Below are 24223 nucleotides of genomic sequence, written 5' to 3'. Positions count from 1 at the left end.
GCTTCAGATTCCTTGTGCTTCCTAGGATGCCTAGTGTTCAACATGTTTTAAAAACAGATTACTTTACATGCAGAGATTTTTCTCAACTGAAGATAAAAGCAGTCATTGTCTTACTTTTGTAGGTTAGTTCCCTGCTCTTATCCCAAGCTCCTAGAACAGTTCCTGGCACAAAGTAGGCACTCAAGTAGTCCTGGTTGAATAATCGAAAGAATGCATAATACACTAAGCTTTTGCCAATGACTTTGGATAGTCTCTGAAAATATCGAATGCCACACACTCAGATATTAGGTAAATATTTCTTTATTAAATGATTAATTCCATAAATAAATTCTTTTCACTGAATATAAAATTAAAATCATTTACAAATTATTCCAGTATTACATTTCCCTTCCCTCCCCAAAAGCTACATTTCGATAAATAAAAACATTCAGTCTTAAAACACCTGATTTCTGTTTGCAGTTTAGAGTGCAGATAGCTGCCTCTCACGGTCACTCACAGAGTGTCCCCTTCAGGAAGGGATGGCACCCCCTCCCATTTACTTCTTTCAAAAGATGAAGGCTTTAACTGATCAACTAATCTTTTTTTTTTTTTTAACAATTGTAGAACCAAAAGGAAAAAAAGCCTAGAGAAAAATATGCTTACCAAATAATTTACAAACAGAAAACAGAACGTCATCAACAGCACAAGCTCCAAAATGAAGCAGTAACGTGGGCTCCAATATTATGAAGCAAAGTATTCTCCCATCGTGGCTGCATTAGTGTCCGTCCATCTGCACCAGCACACCTGGCAGTTTCAAAATACCTTAATACTACTCAAGAATGAGCAATGCATCCCTTCTACAATGAGTCCCTCACCCCCACCGCCCCCACCCATATCTCTGTGATTCTGGCACTCTTCTCCCCCCTCGTTTGTTCACCCTCACGCTGGAAACCCAGGTGGCATTTAGTCCCTAAATTTGTGAATGTCATTGAACAGCCTGTAGAAGGGAAACACCGCCTCGTTGGCATGCGGGCAGTTGTAGTTGCACTTGCAGGACTGGATCATCATGACGTTCTTGGAAAACGTCTCCCCATCTTCGCAACGGAAGCGCATCTTCACAGTCCTGGTCTGCTGGGGCGTGCAGCAGCGGCCGTCCACGCACGAGCCGCAATACTTGGGCCGGTATTTCTTCACACTCGAACATCCAGCATAAGTGAACTTGACTGGTTCGGGGGATTTCTTGGTCTTGCTGCATTTCTTGCCCTTCTGTAAGAAAGAGGAAAGAAGGAGAGTTAGGAACAGTGTTTCTCTGTCTCGGAAGAGAGGTTCACATCTCGCCCAGCTGCCAGGCAACAGTCTCCAACAAGCACCACCGGAACTTACTTTCAGGCTGCTGTACATCTGCTGTCCACAAGGCCGCACTTCACAAATCCGGGTTTCCTTCACCAGGCGGCATTCAAGGTTGTCATTGGTAACTCGTGTGGAGATACCAGTTCCACAGGTCTTGGAGCACTGGGACCATGAAGTTGTTTGAACGATACATTTCTGGCCATGTAAAGAAGGGTTGTATAGGATTCGAGGTTCCATTCCAAACGCTAGAGACAAACAAGAGGGAAAATTTCTCAGAGGCATAATGACACCAACAGACTCAAGGAGTCGTTTCTACAAAGCTTCAAACTAGGAATGTATTTCAGTACAAGGTCTTTCAGGCTCAGTCTCAACTTACCTGGGAGTCGCTTCAGGGAGCCGCCTTTTCCAACTGCAATTAATTCATTGTTCCTGGTTAACTCCACCTCCGAGGCATCAAATGCCAGCCCCTTGCCCAGGAGGCCATCCCGGTCGTCCGCGGGGTCCTTGGCACCATCCTCGTCACAGACCCATTCCTCACAGCACTGCCCGGTAACTTTGACTAGCCGGGGGTTGGGACAGCCCAAGTTGGGGAGAGAGAGTTCTTGGGGACACAGAGGAATGCAGCCCACAGCGCCGTCGATACATGTGCACTGATGTTTACAGTTGGGCTGGAAACTTTCCCCATTCTGGTAGATTCTGGAGTTATATTCACAGGGTCTGCCCTCTGATTGAGCTGCAAAGAGCACCGAAAGAGAAAGGGAAAAGAGGATAAAGTTAAGATTCCCAACCACGGCCTGAAACTCATACATATTTTCTGCTGTTAAATTCAATTTATGGTAAAGTTCCCTACAATTCCTCGGGGACTCCAGACCAGAACAATAAGTTAGTCAGGAATCACTTTTCCGTATGCGCTTTTCGTTGGGCCCAGACACACTGAATTGCATTCCAGACTGCTGAAATCATGTGCCTTTCTGCCAAGCTACCAACAACAAAGCATCACCATACATGGTCTCAAAATTACTAAACTTCTGGACTACGGGGACTATTATTTTTTTAAAGGGGCCAAACCACAAGCATCTTACCTCTGCAGATCCCCTTCGGAGCGGTGGAACTGGCGCCGAAATTGCATTCCAGCCCCTTGGTGTGGTCGCAGGGCTGCATTTTGCTGCAGTCCTCGTTGAGCTGCTTGGCGCAGACCTTACAGCAGCCGCAGCCGTCCCGGACCAGCCCGACTCCCGGGGCGCACTTGGGCGCCTCCTGGGGGCAGTGGCAGGCGGCGGGGCAGGTGGAGAGCGCCTGGAGGGGGGTGGGGGGACAAGGCACGCGTGAGACTCGGCGCGGTGAGCAGACGAGCCCAGAGAAGGGAGGGTTCCTCCGACCCTGTCCGCAGGGGGTCTCTGATCCCGTCCAACCCGGCCACCCTTGGCGGCTGCGGCTGCCAGCAGGCCCCCCGACGCGTCTCCAGGGGGGTTTGAAGAAAGAGCTAACCCGAAACGCCCCCGAACTTTTTAGTTTAGTTTTCTCTGCGGGGTGCAATCTGGGGAAAGGGGAAGGGCCTGGAAGAGCGGATGGGGAAGCGGAGGCAAAAGAACTCACCAGCCTGGCCAAGTGGAGAAGGGTGACGGCGAAGGCGAGCGTCCTGGCGGTGCGGGAGCTCATTGTGGCGCGCAGGAGTCCGGACGAGCGCGGAAGCAAAGACGCCGATACACGGGTGCGCAGCAGTCGAGGTCTGGTGCGTGGATCCGGGAGACGGGACAGGCTCCGGCCCGTGCGGCGGGGTGGCGGGCCCGGTGGCAGGAGGGCGAGGGCTTGGGCGGCGAGCGGGCTGCAAGCGTCCTTCTCTTGAGGTCCTTCCCGAGGAGGCGCGAAGGGCGCGGGTGCTGCTCGGGGGCGCTCTCGCTCGCGGTCTGCCCAAGCGTCCAGAGCCCGCCTTTTATACGGGCCGGCCGCGGCGCCGCGTGTTGCAGTGACGTCGGCTCTGTCTGCGCGTTCCAGAATTCTCAAACATCTCAGGAATGCTGGTTGGCGCGGGCTGCTGCCAAGCGCCTCCCCTGGCTCCGTTGCACCTTTTTTTTTTTTCTTTTTTTTTTTTTTTTGTCCTGGACCCGTCTAGAAAACAATCTACCGTTTTTTCCACTTTAAATAATGACTTCGATTGGGAGGGCTCTTTCTGGCGTGATGGTGGTGATGGTGGTGGAAGGGGCAAGGGGGGGCGAGTTCAAAACTTTGCCTGGACTGGGAGGGTGGGAGGACCTGGGAGGGAGGAACAAAAGTAGTTTTGTTTGGTGATGCCGAGTTGACCGGGCAGCCTTGGAAGCCCTCACCCGGGAAGGCAGCGAGCTGTTTGCTTGTTTACAAAGAAGGTGAGAGTCAAGTTATCTACGGAGAGGCGAACGGGGAGGGGGAGTGTGTCTGTGAGCCAGGAGTCTATTTGTGGATTTCATAGAGGCATGCTCGAATCAAGTCCCAGCTTTGGTATGGTGTTTATTAGCCAAGTTAAGTGTATTGCAAATTAATACCCGCAGTGGCATTTATGAATGGGGGGGGGGGTGGAATCAGCTTCCCCCACCGTCTGGCAGATTCCCAGGCAGAGGTCTTCCCCCTTCCGCCCCCCCTCCCTTTTTTGGTATGTCGTACTTGTTTGTTTTTGGAGGTTCCCACTTTAGTTCCAGCCCACTGCCTGGGTTGGAAGTCCGAGAGGAAACAAACGCAGGGAGTTCTCCGGGAGGCTGACTTCTACTTCCTCACGGATGCGGGAGACAGGGTAAGCCCTTCCAGCCTCCCTCCCCGGTCGGGAGGCGTTGCTAACTAAGCAGCCAGCCAAAAGCCGAGGGGACCACCTTGCAGTAATTTGTCCTGAGATCATCACCTGTATATACTGCAATGCCAAACTAGATTCCAGCACCATTGGGCCCATTGGGTCTAAAGCTAAAAGTTTCGTGGGGTTTTTAACACTTTTCCTTGGGACCACTTAGAAGCCTCCCATTTCAAATGGATTGCAATGCTTTTCTAGCCAAGTACCGAGGAATACGAGATTTTCGGATATACTGTTCTGTAATAAAACTGTTAGCAGAATTTAAGATCCTGTTTTACCTGCAACACATGCCGTAGAAGACCCCCCACACTGTTTGCTTTAACATTATCAGTATCATTAGTGTTACTGATAAATTCTCCCTCAAAGTTTCAAAAACTATATTCTTGTGCAATGTTAATAAAAACACAAAATTATGCCAGTCTTTTATATGTGCTCTAGAACTTTTCGTCCTTTCTAATGTGTTAGGGCTGTTCTTCACAATTTAGCAGTCTTGCTTAAGAAGTCCCTCAGTGCCAACTTTTCTGTGAATTACTCTGATAAGTACAATGAGAAGCTATTGCAATGAAAACATTATCCAATAAAGAGAACTGTGGCAGGAAAGAGTTAAGTTTCATTCATTCAAAAGTGCCCTTTCATAAGTCTAAGAGGCTTTGGCTTGTGGGAGTAGGATCTCTAAGGCTTTGTTGGAGGGTTTGGGGTGCATGGCTTACTTTTCAGGACTTGTCAGGTGTTATGCAAATAAAGAGGAAAATCTGGGCCCTACTTGGTACTCAAGACAGTCCATCCATTATTACTTAGAAAACGTTTTTTTCTTGCGTTAAAGCTTCATTATCGTTTCCCTCTTAATGAAGTGACTGGGGATGGGGGTGAGTAGGCGCAGTACAGGGTGGGAGGAGGTCGTGGGGAGAGAATGGAGAGGAGTGTTCCTGGCTTCTGTTGTGGAGTCTTTTCTATTTGACTTCATGGTTGTAAGTATTTCCAGATGGTGAATCAGACACCAGACGTAACAATATTTCCATATTTGGGTATAGCAGTAGCCTGCGTTTTTAACATTTTTCTGCCTCTGTTATCCAACCACAAAGCATTCTTGACAGCTTCAAATGTTGTTAAATATAGACTTAACTTCTGTTCCCAAAGCAGGAAATTCTTTGGAATTCCTTGTTTTTCACGCAATCTGTCTATCATGATTTAAAATAAAATTACAATGGATGATCCAACTGGCCAGTGTATATACCTTGCTTGCTCCTTTATTGAGGGGGACGGGAGATATGCAAAGAGATTCAGTCTGCCGCACAGCTTTGAAACACAGGCCATTCCAGAGATTCCTTTAAAAATCAGATTAAAGTTTTCTAACAAGGGTGTGTGGGTTTGTGTCTGGGCTTCAGTTGGGGAATCTTGGAGGATGAGTTTGCCCTGGAGGAGAAACTTAGAGAACCTTACCATCAGCCGCCCATTTAAAGCTGCGAGTATGTTGGGGTGGGGGGGTGGGGGGGGAGCTGGAGCAAACCGGGCCAGGAGGTGGGGGAGAGGGAGAGACTGGAGCAACCTATGTGCACAGCCTTTCCATATACTGTGTCCTGGTGCGCCTGCTAGTAAACGACGGCATCGGACCAGAGGAACAGCAGCTCCTCACGTCCGGCTTCAGGACGGTCCAGAAACCCCAGACGTCCCGTCGCCTTCTCGCCTTCTTCGCTCAGGGCTGCAGATCAGTTCACGTTGACAGATTAGAGGAAAATGTGCAAATGTTTATGGGTAAGTGTCTTCGGATGCTAATTCTGCATGTTTCTTTTGCTCTTTTTCCTCACTGCCTCCCTGCATGCGTGCCCCATGATGGAATAACGGGCCGCCTTGTTTCCTTGTGCTGCAAGGCACAGAGAAGGAGCTGCTTGTTGTCTTCAGCAGCTCCCAGGTTTGAGCTGAGTGATGGGGACATCTCTCACTCGCTGCTGCCAGGGAATTTTAGGTCACCAAAAGAAGGGCTCACTGTCTGGCGGCAACTGAGAATAAGAATCACCCTAAAACTGACGACTCCGGTTTCCTAGCCCTAGACCAGTGGTTCTCAAACTTTGGCGTGTCTCAGAATCACCTGGTGGACTGATTAAAAGACTGATTGCTGGGCCCTACCCCAGAATTTCTTATTAGCTACATTTCTAACAAGTACGCAGGTGATGCTGCGGCTGGTGGTCCTGAGAACCACAGCCTTGGACGGTTAGGAGTGCTTCTAATAGCCGTGTACATGTGCGTGCGTGTGCTCTCCTAGTCAGGTGCTCTCGCCCGCAAACCCAGACTCACAACTTACACCTGTTACAGCCACTTGAATGAACAGGACAATTTGTGGTGACGACGAAAGGCCGGCTTTAAGGTGGCGCCGCCGGGCCATCCCTTCCACCCCGCCGCGTTTCCCCACCCCCACCCTGGGGAGTGATGGCAGGGAGCGCCACAGGTAATCCGGCTGACCGCGGGAACTGGACGGCTGGCGCGCGGGGAGGGCCTCGGCTGCCCCGTGGGACCGCTGCGGAGACCGGGTGCGGGGTCCACGCGGCTGGGGGACCCGGGCTGGGGCGGTCCGCGCACCAGGCCGCTCGCTGCCCGCCGCCCCCTGCCGGCTGCCCGGCCCGCGCGCCCTGAGTCGCCGCGGTGGGCAGGACTCGAGGTTTCCGGCGCGCGCCGCCGCAGGACGTTTCCAGCCCCGGCCCATATTTGGTGAAAGTCTTTCAGGACTCCGTCATCCAGCTCCGGGGGGCGGCGGCGGCGGCATTGGGAGCGGGTCCGGCGACGGCGCGGCCGCCGCGCTGCTGCTGAGTGCCTGGGCCTCCGGCCGCGGGGTCTCAGGCGCGGCGGCCGCGGGATCGAGCGCGCGTGGGAGACGGCCGCGGCCCAGGCCCAGCCCCAGCCCGCACCCCGGCGAGGGCCGAGGCCCAGCCCGCGCTGCGTGGGAGGCTGGCGCAGAGGGCGCCGCGGCCGGATTATGTCACTTTTCCCGTCCACCCCACTGTTGACTCTTCCTCCCAGCGGGGCAGCGAGTTGCTGCGTTGTGCCAGACTTAGAGGGTACGCCCAGGCGCGGGGGTGTGGGCTTGTGTGTCAGAGGGTGGCGTTTGCTCAGGCTTCGAGCCCACCCGAGAGCAGAGACGTGGAATCGACTCTGGAGAGAAGTCCGAAAGGCCTGGGTCCTATTATCTCTAGAAAGGAAGGTAGCTGGAGCTCGCCTCTCGGTTTCTTTGGGTCTTCCACAGCCCCTTCCTCTCTTCCTCGTCAGTAAATTCCTAGGCGGGGGGGTTGGGGGTGGGGTGGGGGGCGGATCCCTGGAGGGGAAGTCCTGGCTCTGGCGTCCACTAGCCTGCAGCCTTCGGTAAGCTGTCCATCCTTTCTAGACCTCGTACCCTTCATCAGTATAAATTGGGAAAGGAGACCAGTAGGTGGTAGAACGGGAGCAACCCCTTTCAGAGCTAAATCTCTTGCCATTCTCTCCTAGTAATGACAGAAGCAAACAGTACCACTCTAAGTCAGGCACCGTTTTGAATGACTCCTGTATGTTGACTCATTTAATTCACCAGTGCCCCATTGAAGCAGATCTTCTTGTTAACACCATTTTCTCTCTAAAGAAATGGAGGCACAGAAGGTAAGTGACTCACCAAGACACTCACCTGGGAGGTAGCAGAATTGGGCCCAGGCGTCTTGGTTCCAACAAGCCTTGTACTTAAACATTGTGCATACTGCCTGTTCCCCATCACTTCCTTCAGGCATTCAGGCCTGTCCCCTTTCCTAGAACTTTACCTTTATTTAACTCTATCACAACTTACCCAGATATTCCAGGATAAATGCATCGGATAGAAAAATAGTTGATAAATTAACTGAAGCTATGGTAACCTCTGAGGAGGGGAGGGGAAGGGGTGTTGCATTTTAATGGGAGAAGCCTTAATGCACATACGTTCATGTAGTACGCTTTTAAGCACCTTGGCAGGCTAGTGGGAAAGACATCTAGGACCTTTGGGGTTCTTCTGATATCTCACAAGCCACATTGATCGAGGAGTCTCAACGTCTGGAAGAAGGCTTTCGCTGGTAGAAATTGCATTTGTCACAGAGATAAAGTTTTCAAGGTCACTTACTTGATTGTTCATCAGTCTGAGTGTTCCTTATGGGCTGAATATGCTATGAACCTGTTTTTTGCATTATACATCATGAGTATATTTATCTATATATCTGAGGACAAATTGTTTATTTCCATTGAACCCTGGATTTATTCAGAGCTCATGATGTGTCATGGCACTGTGGTAGGAATTAGTGACATCAAAAAGAACACTTTAACATTGATGTTCCCCTGGAGGATTCTGCAGTCTGTTGCTGAAGTAGGTACAAAGTACTGTGTGGACACGTCTCTGCATGGGGAGTGAGGGTGGAAATACTTGGAGTCTGAAAGGATGAGCAAGAATCTGTATATGTGCTGCCGAAGCGAGCACAAGATGAGCAAGAATCTGAAGGACATTTGAGACAGAGGGAACAGGGTCTTGACCATGCATGACGATGGTACACCTAGTGTGTCTGGACTACAGGATTCCTTTGGGGAACTGGCAGCAGGTCTGCTGGGACCTTCTACAAATGGCCTTACCTGTTATAACACTGGGACTCTGGCAGTCAGGAGCCATGTGAGGCTTTGCCTTGGTTTCATCATCTATAAAATAATGGGGTTGCCCTGGCTCAGGGTATGTGCACTAAAGGGCTCACAGGGATCAGCCAGGTAAAAAAAATGATGTTTCAGGGATTTGTGGTAGCTGATACTTGGCCTCAGCGTCGAGGAACCATGGTGATAGTGGGGACCAACCTTGGGTCCCCTTGGGGGTGCTGAGAAGTTGATAGGTGAAAATGTAGGTCCAGTGTTTGCCCATTTTCTCATTTTTTAAAAGATACCAGGGATCTGGATTTTTCTGTAAAGTCCTTTAATTTTTTACATGTTGGCAATTAATTAAAACAGTTAATCTAAGTTAAAACTCCGTCTAAGTTAATCCTAGGCAAATCAAGGAAGGCAATGTCTGGGCCCTGCCAGTTGTGATCTCTAAGATGAATGACCCTAGAGCCTGTCCTGCTCCAGCATTCTGTTACCCCCAGCCATTCAAAAAAACATCAGAGAATAGCACCCTGGGCTCCATTAATTGTTAGACTGACTGGACTTTCATTTACTTAAAAAATAAGGGCTGCCACTTAACTCAGTTGTAGGAGTTTATACTTTATCAACAAAATTGGAATGTGTCTTTTTCTTATTTTCTACTTTACTTCCAAACACTACTGGATCTCCCTTTCTTCTCCCCCTGAATTTATGTTGTAAGCCGCTGGCATTGCCTTGGCAGCATAATAGGAAACACTTTTTTTTTTTAGGGCATCTGTATCCAATGGGAACTATATCTGTTTATTTCTTCCACCTGGCGTCTGTCCACAGGAAGCCAGGCATTTCTAACCCCCTTACCTTACAGAACTTATTTTGTGGTAACACAGAAACATTTTGTTGGAACGGACTAGAAGGCACCTCTCCCACTCCACCCTGCAACCCATCTTCTAAACATGATTGAGCAATATGATATGTATTATAAATCACTATCAAATGGCTCCAGATTTAGGTGATTAAGAATTAACCTTCTCCTCTTGTGTTTTATTTCCAGAGATAACCTTGTCTCCTAATTACCCACTTAAAACCGCACATACCACATTCAGAATTTAGAAAAGGTTTGATTTGGGCACAGTACTTGAGCACACAGATAGATCCTACAGAGAAATTGAAGCAATTTATTCTTGCCAACTTTTTGCAGGTCCAAAGATTAAATGAAAAGGAGCATTCTGGCTGTGGGGCTGATTATGTGAAATAAGACGTAAGACATGTTTAATGCTCAGCAGGATGCTTGGCACATAGTAAGTGCCTAATAAATTCCAATTACTGCTACTGCTAAGCCCCATCATTACCTTCACTTTTACTACAATTAGCATAGAATGAGCTAGTCTTATTCCCTAGAGAATATTCTGCATTCTTTGAACTAGATGAACTCAAGCTGTAAAAACATTTGATAAGTGGTATATAGATGAAGTGATTTAAAAAAAACCCATGCAGCCCAGTTTTCTGGCTTGCACTGGAGCCCCAGTGACCATTTAAGAAAGCGCCCAGGCTTTGCCTATCATGGAATTGCAAATTTGCCTACAGGCGATAGTGAGCTGAGGGGCTTTTGGCCTTGGTTTCCTCTCCTATAAAAAATAATGGGATTGCCCCAGCTCAGGAATCGTGCACTCAAGTGGTCCAGGGACCAGCCAGATACAAAACACCATGCCTGAGGAGTAATGCCAGCTGACACTTGGCCTCAGCATACAGGAGCCATGGGGATAGTTATACCTATGGGTCTGGGTTTTACCTGCCAAACACTAGGGAGTTGATACATATAGCTGAGTTAGTGATTTTATCTAATGTTTATAACCTTGTTGGCTATAGTATTCCATCTTAGGTCCGTTTAAATGATGAGAAAACTGAGGCTTAGCTAGAGTCAGTAACTGGTGCAAGGGCACAGAGCTATCGAGGGAGAGCAGAGTGTCTGTTTCTAAAGGCTTTTCTTTTGAGGGAGAACATGGGGTTTGCCTTCTGTGAAACCCACCTAAAAGTGTAGAAACTTGCCCTCAACTTCTTGACTTCCCATTAACAACTGACTGTGGTTGTTACTTAAATGTATTTCTTTTCTTTTTTTTTTTTTTAATGTTTATTTATTTCTGAGACAGAGAGACAGAGCATGAGTGGGGGAGGGGCAGAGAGAGGGAGACACAGAATCCGAAGCAGGCTCCAGGTTCTGAGCTGTCAGCACAGAGCCCGACGTGGGGCTCAAACTCACAAACTGTGAGATCATGACCTGAGCCGAAGTCAGTCGCTCAACCGACTGAGCCACCCAGGCGCCCCTTTAAATGTATTTCTAAGTGTGTCTTGGGTTTATTTGGTTTTCAGTAATTGTGGGCCCCAGTTTCTTCATGAGAGGCTGGTGATGAATGAGTTAAACAATAAAAGAGGGTTCCCTCCACACACAGCCCCTTGCCTAAGCTTGCTCCTATTTCCTCTGAAGAAAAAGAGATGTGTCAGGACAAAGGAGGAACTCAGAGATTGAGAGATATTTCTACTGTAACTTAGTCATCACCATCAGTTTTGTTACTGGAGGCAGACAGACCTGCTCCCGCTCACAACCATTGGTCACCCTCCAACAGTTACTAAGCACAGAGCCCTCCAGGCACCCACTGCGAACACCCTGTATCTCTGAGACTTGCACAAAGTGTCTCTCAGCCTTGGATATGAGGGTGGGGTGGGGTGCCAAACATTATGACAATAAGTAAAAAGCAAAGAGCAGTTTGACGCTAGTCCTAGGCATTTAACAAAAAATCTTGAACCCCCTTTCCTTTGAGTAGGCTTTAGCTTTCAAAAAACAAAAACAAGACAAAACAACAAGAAACCCCACTGTTTTTCAACAATCTTTTTTGTAGTTTCTTTTTTCTTTCATTCTTTTAAAACTGAGATACAATTGACGTATGGCTTTATATTAGTTTCAGGTGTACAACATAAAGATTCAATATTTGTATATATTGGGAAATGATCACCACAACATATATGTATAGGTAACACCCACCAACACATATAGTTACAGTTTTCTTTCTTGTGAGGTAAGCTTGTAAGATCTCTCTTAGCAACTTTGAAATATACAACACGGTAGTATTAACTATAGTTACCATGCTGTACATGATATCTCCAGGATTTATTTATTTTATAACTGGGAGTTTGTACTTTGATCACCTAAACAGTCAATTCTTAATGGACAAAGATAATATGTGTTCAGTGCTTGAATTTCTGAGACTCTGGGAAAGACCACTGGGGAATTAGAAGGTGTAGACTATATACCGAAACACTGCAGATCCAGAAGATTGATAGTTCAGGTCAATCCTATGCATGGTATGCATGCCAGACTTTGTGCTAGGTGGCGATACAAAGAAGAAGAATATCTAGACTTTGTCATCATGGCTCTCACAGCCTGGGAGAGATGTGGATGTTTATGCAAATAATACAATACATTGATTGGGGCCTCTGGATGGCTCAGTGGGTTAAATGTCCGACTTCAGCTCAGGTCATGATCTCACAGTCTGTGAGTTCGAGCCCTGCATCAGTCTGTGTGCTGACAGCTCAGAGCCTGGAGCCTGCTTCAGATTCTATCCCCTCTCTCTCTGTACCCCTCCCTTGCTCATGCGCTCTCTCTCTCTCTCTCTCAAAAATAATAAACATTAAAAAAAGTAATACAATACAGTGATTGGTGCTCTAGGTACAGTGCACCCAAATTCCTTTGGGGATACAAACAAGGGATGTCTAATTTAGAATCCCACCCTTTAAAGATGTGAGGACTTGTTCAGTCTGTAAATTTTCATGGCTGGGAGGGATCAGGCACAGTTATGCACAGGCACTAACATCCACATTCCCTTTGAAGCTGGCAATTGCAGAAAACATGCACATCTTCGTGAGACATTAGCTAACACCTAAAAGTGGGAACCTGAAGATGAGCCTCTTAAAATGCATTGATTACAAACAAGAGCAACCCTTTGGGTGCTGTTAGATATTCTTATCACTATGAATCTTTTTTTCTGAGAGGGGAGGGAAGGGAACTGACATTTACAGGACACCTGACAGGAGCCAACTGCCTTAAAGGTTATCTCATTTAATGTTCAAGAAAATCCTCTAAGGTGAACATTTTAACATCTTTCTAAGCTTAGTAAGTGGGCGTTCAGAGAAGTTAAGCAACTTGCCCAAGATCAGGCAGTTAGGATGTGACCAAACAAGCATTCTGACCCAGTCCTGTGTGACTCCAAAACCTGTACCGTTTCTACATTTCTGCTGCACTGTCCTGACTCCCTGAATTTCCATTCCCTGTATGAGTGTTTGCTCCTTCTCTGTTTTCTTATATTATTACTACCTCCCCTTCATAGAGCCAGCCTTTCCCTTTCTCTTAGCACTTTCATGTTTATTGATGTTGAAGTCTTTGAGCCACTGGTGAGTCTAGCTTCTAAAAGGAGGTACAGACTAAAGTGAACGAGATCATTACCATCTTGTCGACATTAACACCACATCGTTAAAATCAGAGAGCAAGCATGGTGACATTAACCTTCACGTACATTTGCTTCCCTGCTTAGCACTGTGTAGAATGATTTAGAGGTATGTGATATGTGATTTCTCCTATCTGGGGACAGATGACAAGTTCCAAAGGATGTGTGTGGAGTTTAATGAGAAATAATGATGGAAGTATGATTTAGGGATTCTGTCTTTGAGAGACAGAGGGAGGTCACCTGCATGGTTCAGTGGGTTAAGTGTCTGACTTCAGCTCAGGTCATGATCTCGTGGTCTGGGAGTTTGAGCCCCGCTAAAAGCTCTGTGCTGACAGCTCAGAGCCTGGAGCCTGCTTCATGTTCTATGTGTGTCTCTCTCTCTGCCCCTCCCGGGCTCACGCTCTGTCTGTCTTGCTCTCTTAAAAAGAAACATTAAAAAAATTTTTTTAAAGACAGAAGAGAAGTGCCATGGCAAAGGCTGCAATACAGTGCAATACAGGCTCCGTAAAGGCAAGATGGTAACAATAAAAGGTAACAGAAAGAACAAATACAAAGAGAGTGGAAACTCAGAAGGAAGCTAGATGACTATATGAAGAAGGTCCTGGGCCAATACACTGAGGCATATTTGCGCACACACATTCACGTGCTCCTGTGTTGGGGAAGGTAAGGATGGGAGAGTTGAAATGAGAAAATCATAGTGAATTATGACATTCCCATGGATTCATTTTCTTTTCCTGTTACCACAATTAATCTGGATTTCATTCACCTTTCTTTCCTCTGGGCTTTCTCCACCTTCTAGGTCATCTTTCTGCTATTTTGAATAGAGAAATGCTTTACTCTCAGTCCAGGAAAGGTGACCAGAAAGGACCTACTTTCACAGCTGGGCTGTTTGTTTGCAAGGGCTTCAACCCTGAAAGCACGGGCCACAGAGGGAGGTAGGGATGAGGATGGGAATGGGGGCAAACTCAGGGAAGACTTCTGAAGTGGCATAAATAAGAATTGAGACAATTTCCACTTGAAGTCACCTCTCCACTTATGAGTCATTAACCATCTGGAACCAAGTGCAGTTAATTTAGCACCACGCTGGAAAGCTTATAACGTGAACCACATTCCAGGGCCCGGGCATCCAGGTTTTAATCCTTTGTAAACGCCTCTCTTTTGGAACACAATTTGGTGTCAGTACATAGGAACTAAGAATTGTGCCAACTGGTGAGTCATCGCTCTCTGCTTTCTTCCAGAGCACTGTGGGAAAAGGATGGGCAGACTGGGTCAGATAAAACCCAGTCCCACCCAACCTCTCACTGAAGGCTGGAAACAAATCCATTTTTTAAATGTTTTTAAAATCTAATTGGACTCAGAAAAGAGATAATAAGCCTCTGTCCTTTGGTTTCAACTTGGATCTGAAGCCTTGTTTTGTTTTCTAAGTCTCTAGGCTATCACACTGGGTTATAACTTTTTTGTTTGTGCTTGCCTTTTAAAGGACATTTATTGGGGCAGTTGGGTGGCTCAGTCGGTTGAGCCTCTGACTCTTGATTTCAGCTAGGATCATGATCCCAGGATCGTGGAATCCAGCCCCAAGTTGAGCTCTGTGTTGAGCGTGGAGCATGCTTGGGATTCTCTCCCTCTCCCCTGCTTGTGCTCTAAATAAATAAATAAGCAAATAAATAAATAAATGGACATTTATTAAATCATTAATGATCGATTGCACTGTGGTAGGTTTTGGGGATACAAAAGCGTGGTTCCTGACTTTGAGGACAATACAGGCTAGAGCTGTGAGGGCATGCCTAAATATTGTGTGTGTAAATACTATGTAGTAAGTCTTTTCTTGAAGGTACAATGGGCACAATCTCTTCTGGATCTCTGTCTGAACATGGACCCATGCTAGGGATGAGGTTTTCTTATTGCACTGGACGGTGTTGCTCTTGGAATTCCCAGTGCTTCCTCTGCAAACTTGGAAGAACAAACTATATTTTTCTCTGCTTGAACTTAATTGACTATGCTTATGATATAGTATCAGCATAAGCCTTGGGAGTCCCCTAACACTCTCTCCTTAACAAAGGGTTGGATATTTTTGTCTTGAATACCTTTCCACTTTTGGTTGGTAAGCTGTCCAGGTGTTTATAGCCTTTTGCGTAAACTTGTGTCTTCTAGTGTTCTAATGATAACAAGTGGATATGTAAATTAATTCTTGGTCTTGGCTGAAATGGTGCATGGTGAATCTAAAGATTTCTGTTACATAGTTTGAAACATAAGGCCAGTTCTTTGAAGCCTTTTTCTTAGGCAGTTGACCACAATGGGAGTGGACAAGAAGGGAGGGCATATTGGGTAAGAGGACTGTACTCCAGGATTCTATTACATTTGGTGACATTTTAGAAAACTGTTTAATTTGATTCCACTATTGTTTGTGACTTGCCATCTGGCATTATTTCCTTTCTTCTGTTTTCTTTGGCTTTAGTTTTCTCTTATTTGTCAAGTTTCTTAATGTGGAGGCTGAGGTCACTGATCTAAAGATTTTTTTTTTCTTTCTATTGTAAGCATTTAGCACTCTAGATTTCTCTCTAATCCCGCTTCAGCTGCATCCCACAAATTTTGATATGTTGTGCTGTTATCTTCATTCAGTTCAAAGGACTTTCTAATTTCCTTTTTGATTTCTTTTTGACTTCTGGGTTATTTAAAAGTGTTACCCAACTATTTGGATATTTTTCAAGTAATATTATGTTACTTATTTTGAGTTTAGTTTAATTGTAGTCAGAAAATAAACTATGTTTAAGACTTGAATGTTCTTAAATATTTTGAGACTAGTTTTTGGCCCAGAATATAGTCTATCTTGAAAAGAATACCTATGCTGCTGTGGACAGAGTGTTCCATAAATGTCAATTAGGTTATGTGGTGTGATAGTGATGTGCAAGTGTTCTATAATCACACTGATTTTTGTCTACCTACTCTTTGGGTAATTAAAAGAAGAGTATTGAAATCACCAACTGCACTTATGGATTTTCTGTCAGGTTTTGTTTGATGTATTTTACACATCTGTTATTAGGTGCATAAACATTAAGGATTGCTAAATGCTCTTGATAAATTGACCCCTCTCTAATTATGAAATGACCTTCTGTGATAGTTAATTTTATGTATCAACTTGATTAAGCCATGGAGTTCCCAGATATTTGGTCAAACATTATTCTGGGTGTCTGTGAAGGTGTTTTTGGATATGAGTAACATTTGAATTGGTAGACGGAGTAAAGCAGATTGTTCTCCCCAGTGTGCGTGGGGTTCATCCAATCCCTTGAAGGTCTAAATGGGACCAAAGGCTGAGTAAGAAGAAATTCCTCCTACTACCTGAGTGCCTTTAAGCTGGGAATATCTTTTTTTTTTTTTTTCCTGTCTTTGGACTTGAACTGAAACATCTGTTCTCCCTGGCTCTTGAGCCTGCTGGCCTTAGGAGCAGAACTCCACCATCAGCTCTCCTGGGGCTCCAGCTTGCCAACTGCAGATCTTGGGACTTGTCAGCCTCCATACTCCTATGAGCCAATTTCTTATAATATACTTTATTATATATTTTATATACACTTCTTTTTCATACATATTTATGTAATGTATATTACAATTATTACATCTTCTATCTGTACCTATTTATATGTATATCTCCTCTTGGTTTGGTCTCTCTGGAGAACACTAATACATTCTCTTTATCCCTAATAATATTCTTTGCTCTGAAATCTACTCCCAACTCCAGCCTTCTTTTCATTAGTTGTTAGCATGCTATATTTTTTCATCTCTTACTTTTAATCCATGTGTGTCTTTACATTTAAAGTGGGTTTCTTGTTTTGCTTGTTTATCCAATGTAGCAGGTATCTATCTTTTATTATTTTTTTAATGTTTATTTCATTTTTGAGAGAGAGAGAGAGAGCACTAGCAGGGGAGGGGCAGAGAGAGAGGAAGACACGGAATCTGAAGCAGGCTCCAGGCTCAGAGCTGTCAGCACAGAGCCCAACGCGGGGCTCCAACCCATGAACTATGAGATCATGACCGGAGCCAAAGTCAGACACTTAACTGACTGTGCCACCAGGTGCCCCTGAGGTCTCTATCTTTTAATTGAGGTGTTTAGACCATTCACACTTAATGTGATTATTAATACAGTTGGGATTAATCTGTCATCTTGCTCTTCTCTACGTGTCCCATCTATTCTTTGTCTTTATTTTCAACTTTTTCTTCCTTTTTCAGACTAAATTTTTTTAGATAATTCTACTTTACTCCTTTCATTGGCTTATGGGCTATAACTTTTTGTTGTTTTATTTCAGTGGTTGCTTTTGGGATCACAGTATATGTTTTAAATTTATCACAGTCTACCTTCAAGTGATTTGATACTGTTTCGCATACAGCATAAGTACCTTATGACATTGCAGCAGTTCTCCCTGAAGCACTTCTTTTAATGTTTCTTGTGCAGGTGTGCTGGTGATCAAGTCTCTCAGCTTTTGTGTATCTAAAAAAGAAGTTGTTGAATTTTCATTTTCTTAGCTTTTTTATTTTGAAATAATGTCGACTCCAGGAAATTGCAAAAATAGTACTAGAGTGAGTCCCATGAACTTTTTACTGAGCTTTCTCCAATGGTGGCAGCTTATAACTGGAGTACAATAAAACCAGGAAATTCACATGAATACAGTACTGTTAACTAGACTACTGACCTTACTCAGTTTTTACCAGTTGTTTCATGTACTCATTTGTGTATTTTACCTTCATGTTTGAAAGTTATTTGCACTGGATATTGGACTTCTATGTTGGCAGTCTTTTCTTTCATTAAAAGATATCTCATTGCTGTGGCTTGTGTTGTTTCTGATGAGAAGTCTTCTGACATTCTTATCTTTATTCTTCTCTATGTAATGTATCATTGCTGTGGCTGCTTTTACGAATTTTCTGTTTATCACTAGTTTTAAGCAATTTGTAAGGTGCCTTGTGTAGTTTTCTTATGTTTCTTGTGCTTGGATTTCTTGGATCTGTGCATTTATAATTTTCATTAAATTTGGAAAAATTTTTCAGCCATTATTTCCTCAAATATTTTTTTGGTGTCACCACACTCCCCCTCTGCATTTAGGAGACTCCATATTACGTCACTTGAATTTTTTACCAACTCAGTGGAAGTCTATTTTATTTTAGTCTTTTATTCCTCTGTGTGTTTCATTCTAGATATTTTTTAATGCTATATGTCAAGTTTGTTAATGTTTCCTGAAAGACATATAATCTGTTAATCACATTTTTGTATTATTTTTACATTTATTGTACTTTTCATCTGAGACATTCTATTTTCAGTTCTAGAAGCTTGATTTGGGTCTTTTAAAATATCTTCCATGTAGCTACAGAGCATAGTTAACCTTTTTGTGACCTGACCTTGTTGAATATATGGGATGTAGTTATAACTCTTTTAATGTTCTTCTCTATGAATTCTATCATTATGTGTCATTCCTGGGTCTGTTTCTACTGAATTATTTTTCTCTTCAACACAGATCCTATTTTCCTGCTTATTTGAAAGCCTGACAATTTTTGATTGGATGTCAGGCATTGTGAATTTTATCTTCTTGGATGCTAAATATATTTATATTCCTAAAAATATTCTCAGATTTTGTTCTAGACCATAGATTACTTGGAAACAATTGGATCCTTTCAAGTCTTGTTTGTAAGCTTTGTTAGGGATGAGAGCTGCATTTAGGCTAGGCTGAATTTGTCTCCACCACTGAAGCTAACCCTTTCTGTGTACTTCAACTGATGTCCCCTGACAAGAAGTTTTTCACTCTAGCTGGTAAAAACAGAAACTATTCCCAGTTCTATGTTTGTTCCCATAATTGTTCCTTCCACTCCTTTTAGGCAGTTCTTTCCCCAGCCTTGGAATAGTTTCCTCACCTGAATGCACCATTCAGTACTTGGTTGATGACACCAAGGCTGTGCTTTTCAGATCTCTGAGGCTTTCTCTGTGCAGCTCTTCCCTGTCCAATGCTCTGCACTATATTCTCTAGACACTTTGGCTTCCCTATACACCTACCTCTGTCTGATCAACTCAGGGAGACTGCTGGACTCTGACTGGGTTCCCCTGCCAGTCTGGATATTCTTTTTAGGCAGTTAGCTGGGTTGATTATAGGTCTCATCTCTTATTTTCCCACTCTAAACAATCACTAGACTGTACTGTTTGATGTCCAATGTCTACAAAATGTTGTTTCATCATACATTTTGTCTAGTTTTATTATCTGTTGCAGGTAGTAAATATGGCCATTGTTTCTCCATTTTAGCACAAAATGGAAGTTCTGCAGCTGGAATTTTGCTGAAGAAACTTTATTGGTTCCCTAGGGCTGCTGTAGCAGAGTATCATAAACTAGATGACTTAAAACAATATAAATTTATTCTCTCACAGTTCTGTAGGCTTGAAGTCCAAAACCAAGGGGTCAGCAGTGCCATGCTCCTTCCAAAGACTCTTCCTTGCCTCTTCTAGCTTTTGGTGGTTGGCTGCAATCCTCACTGTTCCTCAGCTTTAGATGCATAACCCCAATCTCTGCTTTCATCTTCACATGGCTTCTCCCCGGTGTGCCTATGTCTGTGTCCAAATTTCCTCTTCTTATAAAGGTACCAGTCATTGCATTAGGGTCCACCCTAATCCAGTATAATCTCATTTTAACTTGATTACATCTGTGTCTTAGTTCAGGGTGCTGTAACAGAATATCATAGACAGGGTAGCTTAAAAACAAACATTTATTAATCACAGTTCTGGAGGCTAGGAATTCCAAGTTGAAGGTCCCAAGAGACCCAGTGTCTGGTGAGAGCACCATTCCTGGTTTGCAGATAACTGTCTTCACTGTATCCTCCCAGCAAAGAGAGCAGGAAGGTATTCATCTCTCATCTCTTCTTATAAGGGCACTGATCCCATTCATGAGGTCTCCACCTTTATGGCTTAGTTCCCTCCCATTGGCCCCATTTCCCAATATCACCCACATTGGCAATCTAGGCTTCAACATGAATTTGTGGGGATGGGGGACATAAACATTCAAGAATTCAGTCCATAGCACTCTGTAATCACCCCACATCAAATAAGGTCACATTCACAGGTACCAGGAGCTAGCGTTTTAACATATCCTTTGGGGGGACACAATTCAATCCATAACAGAAACATTTCTTCTTCTTCATTTATATATATATATACATATACATATATATATGTGTGTGTGTGTGTGTGTATACACATATATATATTTTTTAATGATATATACACATATATGTGTATATATATATAATACATATATAATAATATATATTATATATAATTTAATGATATATATACACATATGTATATATATGTGTATATATCATTAAATTTTATATATTTATATTTATATATTTATATATACATATATATTTACATGTATATATACATATATATTTATATATATATACATATATATTTTTTTTAATGTTTGAGACAGAGACAGACTGAGAGACAGAGCATAAGCATGAGCAGAGCGGGAGGAGGGGGTGCAGGGAAGAGAGGGAGACACAGAATCCGAAGCAGGTTCCAGGCTCTGAGCTGTCACCACAGAGCCCATCATGGGGCTGGAAATCATGAACCATGAGATCATGACCTGAGCTGAAGTTGGATGCTTAACTGACTGATCCACCCAGGTGCCCCAATATCTTTTTTTTTTTTTAAAGTAAGCTGTATGCCCAATGTGGGGCTTGAACTCACAACCCAAAGATCAAGAATCGCGTGCCGTACCAACTAAGCCAGCCAGGTGCCCCCTTCTTCATTTTTTAAAATGATATTTTAAATTTTATTAAGTTTTTTTTTTAATTTTTTAACATTTATTTATTTTTGAGAGACAGAAAGAGACAGAGCACAAGTAGGGGAGGGGCAGAGAGAGAGAGGGAGACACAGAATTCCAAGCAGGCTCCAGGCTCTTAGCTGTCAGCACAGAGCCGACACGGGGCTCGGCTGGAACTCACAAACCGTGAGATCATGACCTGAGGCGAAGTTGGATGCTTAACTGACTGAGCCACCCAGGCACCCCCCCACCCTGTTCTTATTTTGATTAAAGCATATTTTAGATAAAACAAAGATGATTGATCTTTGTGGAAAACTGTTAAAATACTCTGCATTGTTAGTTTATTTTTGGATGTCCTCAAGTATTTATGATAGTTTCTAAATCAACTCCATATTTATCTTTTCTTAAATATGATTTAATACAATGAAATTATTGCTTTAAAACTTCTAATATTGGCTTTAAAAAAAAAAAAGAAAGAAAGTCATTATATATTTTTTGGCCTTCTGTTTCACCCTGAATCAAAGTGATTATTAGAGATTAAAAGGGTTCAAACTGGAAATTGTAGGAAGTCACTGCTGTGATGTTATCTTAAAAGTAGCTTCTTGCTTGAGGATTAAAATGTGTAGTCAATTAAGTTTTCATTATCTGGAGGGATTAGAAGAAATGCTGTCAAATAGGCTGACCCTTGATTCCATTTACAACTTCTTTTTAAAGGAAATCCAGAAAGGAATCACTCACATACTCATCCAGTCTCTAATAAAGTTTAATTCCATGAGCTAATATCATCAATGACAGAACCATGATCAAAATTAGAACAGGACTTATAAAGGTCTACACTGTAAATGGACTTTCCTTAGGGTAATAATCAGTGTTTAATCCATGTGCCCATGGATCCATAGGTTTTCTGAAGTGGAAGGGAATTCTGAGATCTCCATCATCATGCTTAATATGTTATACTATTTTAATTGTCTATGTGACTTTCTCCCCCATAAGAACCTTGAGAGAACAAATACCTTGGTACTTAACACAGTGTAATGTACTAGGTTTTCAGTAAATATTTGTTCAAGACAACAGGAAATAAGAAAGGAAGGACCAAACAAGTGAATGAATAAGGCCCAAAGAAGTTTAGCATCATGTCTATGGCCACATAAATAATGATAAGGTAGAACTAAAACTTGCTCTCCTGGTTCTCAAGTAGTTTTCTTTACAACATCTCCTGTATTTATTATCTCTTTGAATATTAGTTCTTTGTCTGCATTTTACAAATTTTCATGAATAATAATAGCACTCTTACAATACTTAATATCTTCCTGGTATTTTTCTTTTTCTTATTTTCTTTATTTTCTTTTTTTTTTTTTTAAGAGAGAGAGGGAGAGAGAGTGCAGGTGCACTCATGCACCTGCACTTGCACATAAGCAAACGGGGGAGAGGCAGAGGGCGAGGGAGGGCAAGAGTCTTAAGCCAGCTCCATGCCCAGTGAAGAGGCCTACACGGGCTCCATTTCAAGACAGATTCTGACCCGAGCCAAAATCAAGAGTCAGACACTTAACTGACTGAATCACCCACGTGGCCCACTCCTGGTATTTTTCTAAGTGCTTTCAATGTATTAAAGTCATTTGTTCTTTATAACAACTCTATAAGATAGGCATTATTTTCCCTACATTAGAGGAAACTGAAATACAAAACACTTAAGTAATATGCTCACGGTCTCATGTCTAGTAATTGGTAAAGCTGAAATTAGAACCCAGGCAGTCAAGCACTAGAGTCTATGTATAAACCAAACCACTATGATATGGTCCTTGAAATAGAGTCCCATTTATCTTTTTGTTAAACTTGTGTGAGGAAAAGTAAAAGAATACCTAATACAGAATAGCATAATACAAATTTTATTGTACAAAGAACGTATTTTTTTTAATTTGTTTTTATATTCAAGATGCTCATTTTTTAAAAATTTCCACTGAAAGATACAAAAACAATAGAAAAAAGGTTTATAAACTAATACTGAGAAGCAAATTAAGTATTCCATGGATAGTAGTTTGACAGAGTTTTTATAAACAATTTTCTAAAAGTCAGAATTGATTTTTTGTTTCTCCAAGGGAGTTAAGACTTACTCTTCTTAGGAGCACGTGGGTGGCTTAGTCAGTTAAGCGTCCTACTTTTTATTTCAGCTCAGGTCATGATCTCATGATCCAGTCCTCCAAGGGCTCTGCACTAGGCACAGAGCTGCTAAAGATTCTCTCTCTCCCTCTGTTCCTCTCCTCCTGCATGTGCACGTGCTCTCTCTCTCTCTCTCTCTCTCAAAAAAAAAAAAGTTGTTTTTTTTTTAAACAAAGACTTGGGGCACCCAGGTGGCTCAGTCGGTTGAGCATCCAACTCTTGATTTTGGCTCAGGTCATGGTTTCATGTCATGGGATCAAGCCCCACATGGGGCTCTGCACTGAGCATGGAATCTGCTTGGGATTCTCTCTCTCTCTTCCTCTGCCCCTCCTCTCCTCTCCCCACTTGTGCTCTCTCTCTCTTTAAAATAAATAAAAAACAAATAGGTTTTTTAAAAAAGACATTCTTTTTAACCTTTTCTGCATAGTTCTAAAGTAAAAGCCATTCTAGTGCTATTCATTTTTTTTTAATTGCTTGCTCTAGGGTTTGCAATATACATTGTTAAACTTACCACAGTCTTTCTTCAAATAATGTTACACAGCTTCATGCATAATGTAAAAACCTTACAACAGTGTATTTCCATTTCCCTCTCTGATATTTGTGCTATTGTATTATATGTTTTATGTCTATATATGTTTTAAGCTCCACAATGCCTTGTAATTCTTTTTGCTTCAATCCACTATCTTTTAAAGAAATTTTAAAATTAGAATAAAAGTATTTCATATTTACTCATGTATTTATCATTTCCAATACTCATTATTCCTTTGTGTAGATCCAGATTTCCATTTGATATGATTTTCCTTTTGCTGGAGAAACTTCCTTAAACATAATTTTATAGCTCAGGTATGTTGATGATAATTTCTTTCTGCTCATGTTTATCTAAAACAGTTTTTATTTTGCCTTCATTTTTGAAAACTATTTTTGGCAGATTTGGAATTACAAGTTAACAGGCTTCCCCCTCTTTAATGCTTTAAAGATCTTATTCCATTGGCTTTTGGCTTGCGTGTTTCTGAAAAGAAGTCAGCTGT

At 43.2% G+C, this 24223-nt stretch overlaps 2 protein-coding genes across 15 annotated transcripts in view; one reads left to right on the top strand and one right to left on the bottom strand.

Moving 5' to 3' along the window:
* Window positions 1-284: 284 nt before the first annotated feature.
* On the bottom strand, window positions 285-3295 carry CCN1 (cellular communication network factor 1). Its single transcript, XM_043575473.1, has 5 exons — window positions 2926-3295; window positions 2412-2625; window positions 1706-2062; window positions 1363-1574; window positions 285-1245 (listed from the first exon to the last, which is right to left on the bottom strand). The coding sequence occupies exons 1-5, from the start codon at window positions 2986-2988 to the stop codon at window positions 943-945; spliced, it is 1149 nt and encodes a 382-aa protein (XP_043431408.1). The 5' UTR covers window positions 2989-3295; the 3' UTR covers window positions 285-942.
* Window positions 3296-3529: 234 nt separating this feature from the next.
* LOC122480722 overlaps window positions 3530-24223 on the top strand; it is an 86200-nt gene continuing 65506 nt past the window's right edge. For 2 of the 14 annotated variants that reach the window (XR_006296636.1, XM_043575476.1), the window contains exons 1-2: window positions 5041-5610; window positions 5738-5896. Coding sequence is in view for 3 of the 14 variants with exons in the window: in XM_043575476.1 (XP_043431411.1) it covers window positions 5349-5610; window positions 5738-5896 (421 nt within the window). In the remaining 11 variants the exon portion in view is untranslated. Of the gene's footprint in view, window positions 5897-24223 lie in introns of all 14 variants that reach the window. The other 12 variants (XR_006296640.1, XM_043575474.1, XR_006296644.1 and 9 more) reach the window with 12 other exon arrangements.

The sequence above is a fragment of the Prionailurus bengalensis genome, chromosome C1, assembly GCF_016509475.1.
Source record: "Prionailurus bengalensis isolate Pbe53 chromosome C1, Fcat_Pben_1.1_paternal_pri, whole genome shotgun sequence".
Taxonomy (NCBI): Eukaryota; Metazoa; Chordata; class Mammalia; order Carnivora; family Felidae; genus Prionailurus; species Prionailurus bengalensis.
The sequence above is the reverse complement of the archived record's forward strand: the minus strand, read 5'-3'. Positions and strand labels throughout refer to the sequence as shown.

Bases quoted from the DNA above. Each gene is read 5' to 3' on its own strand.
- CCN1 (XM_043575473.1), bottom strand. From the start codon at position 2,988: ATGAGCTCCCGCACCGCCAGGACGCTCGCCTTCGCCGTCACCCTTCTC. The intron at 1,575-1,705 runs GTAAGTTGAGAC...GTTTGTCTCTAG, and splicing joins CTCCCTGAAGCGACTCCCAG to CGTTTGGAATGGAACCTCGA. The intron at 1,246-1,362 runs GTAAGTTCCGGT...TCTTTCTTACAG, and splicing joins AGATGTACAGCAGCCTGAAA to AAGGGCAAGAAATGCAGCAA.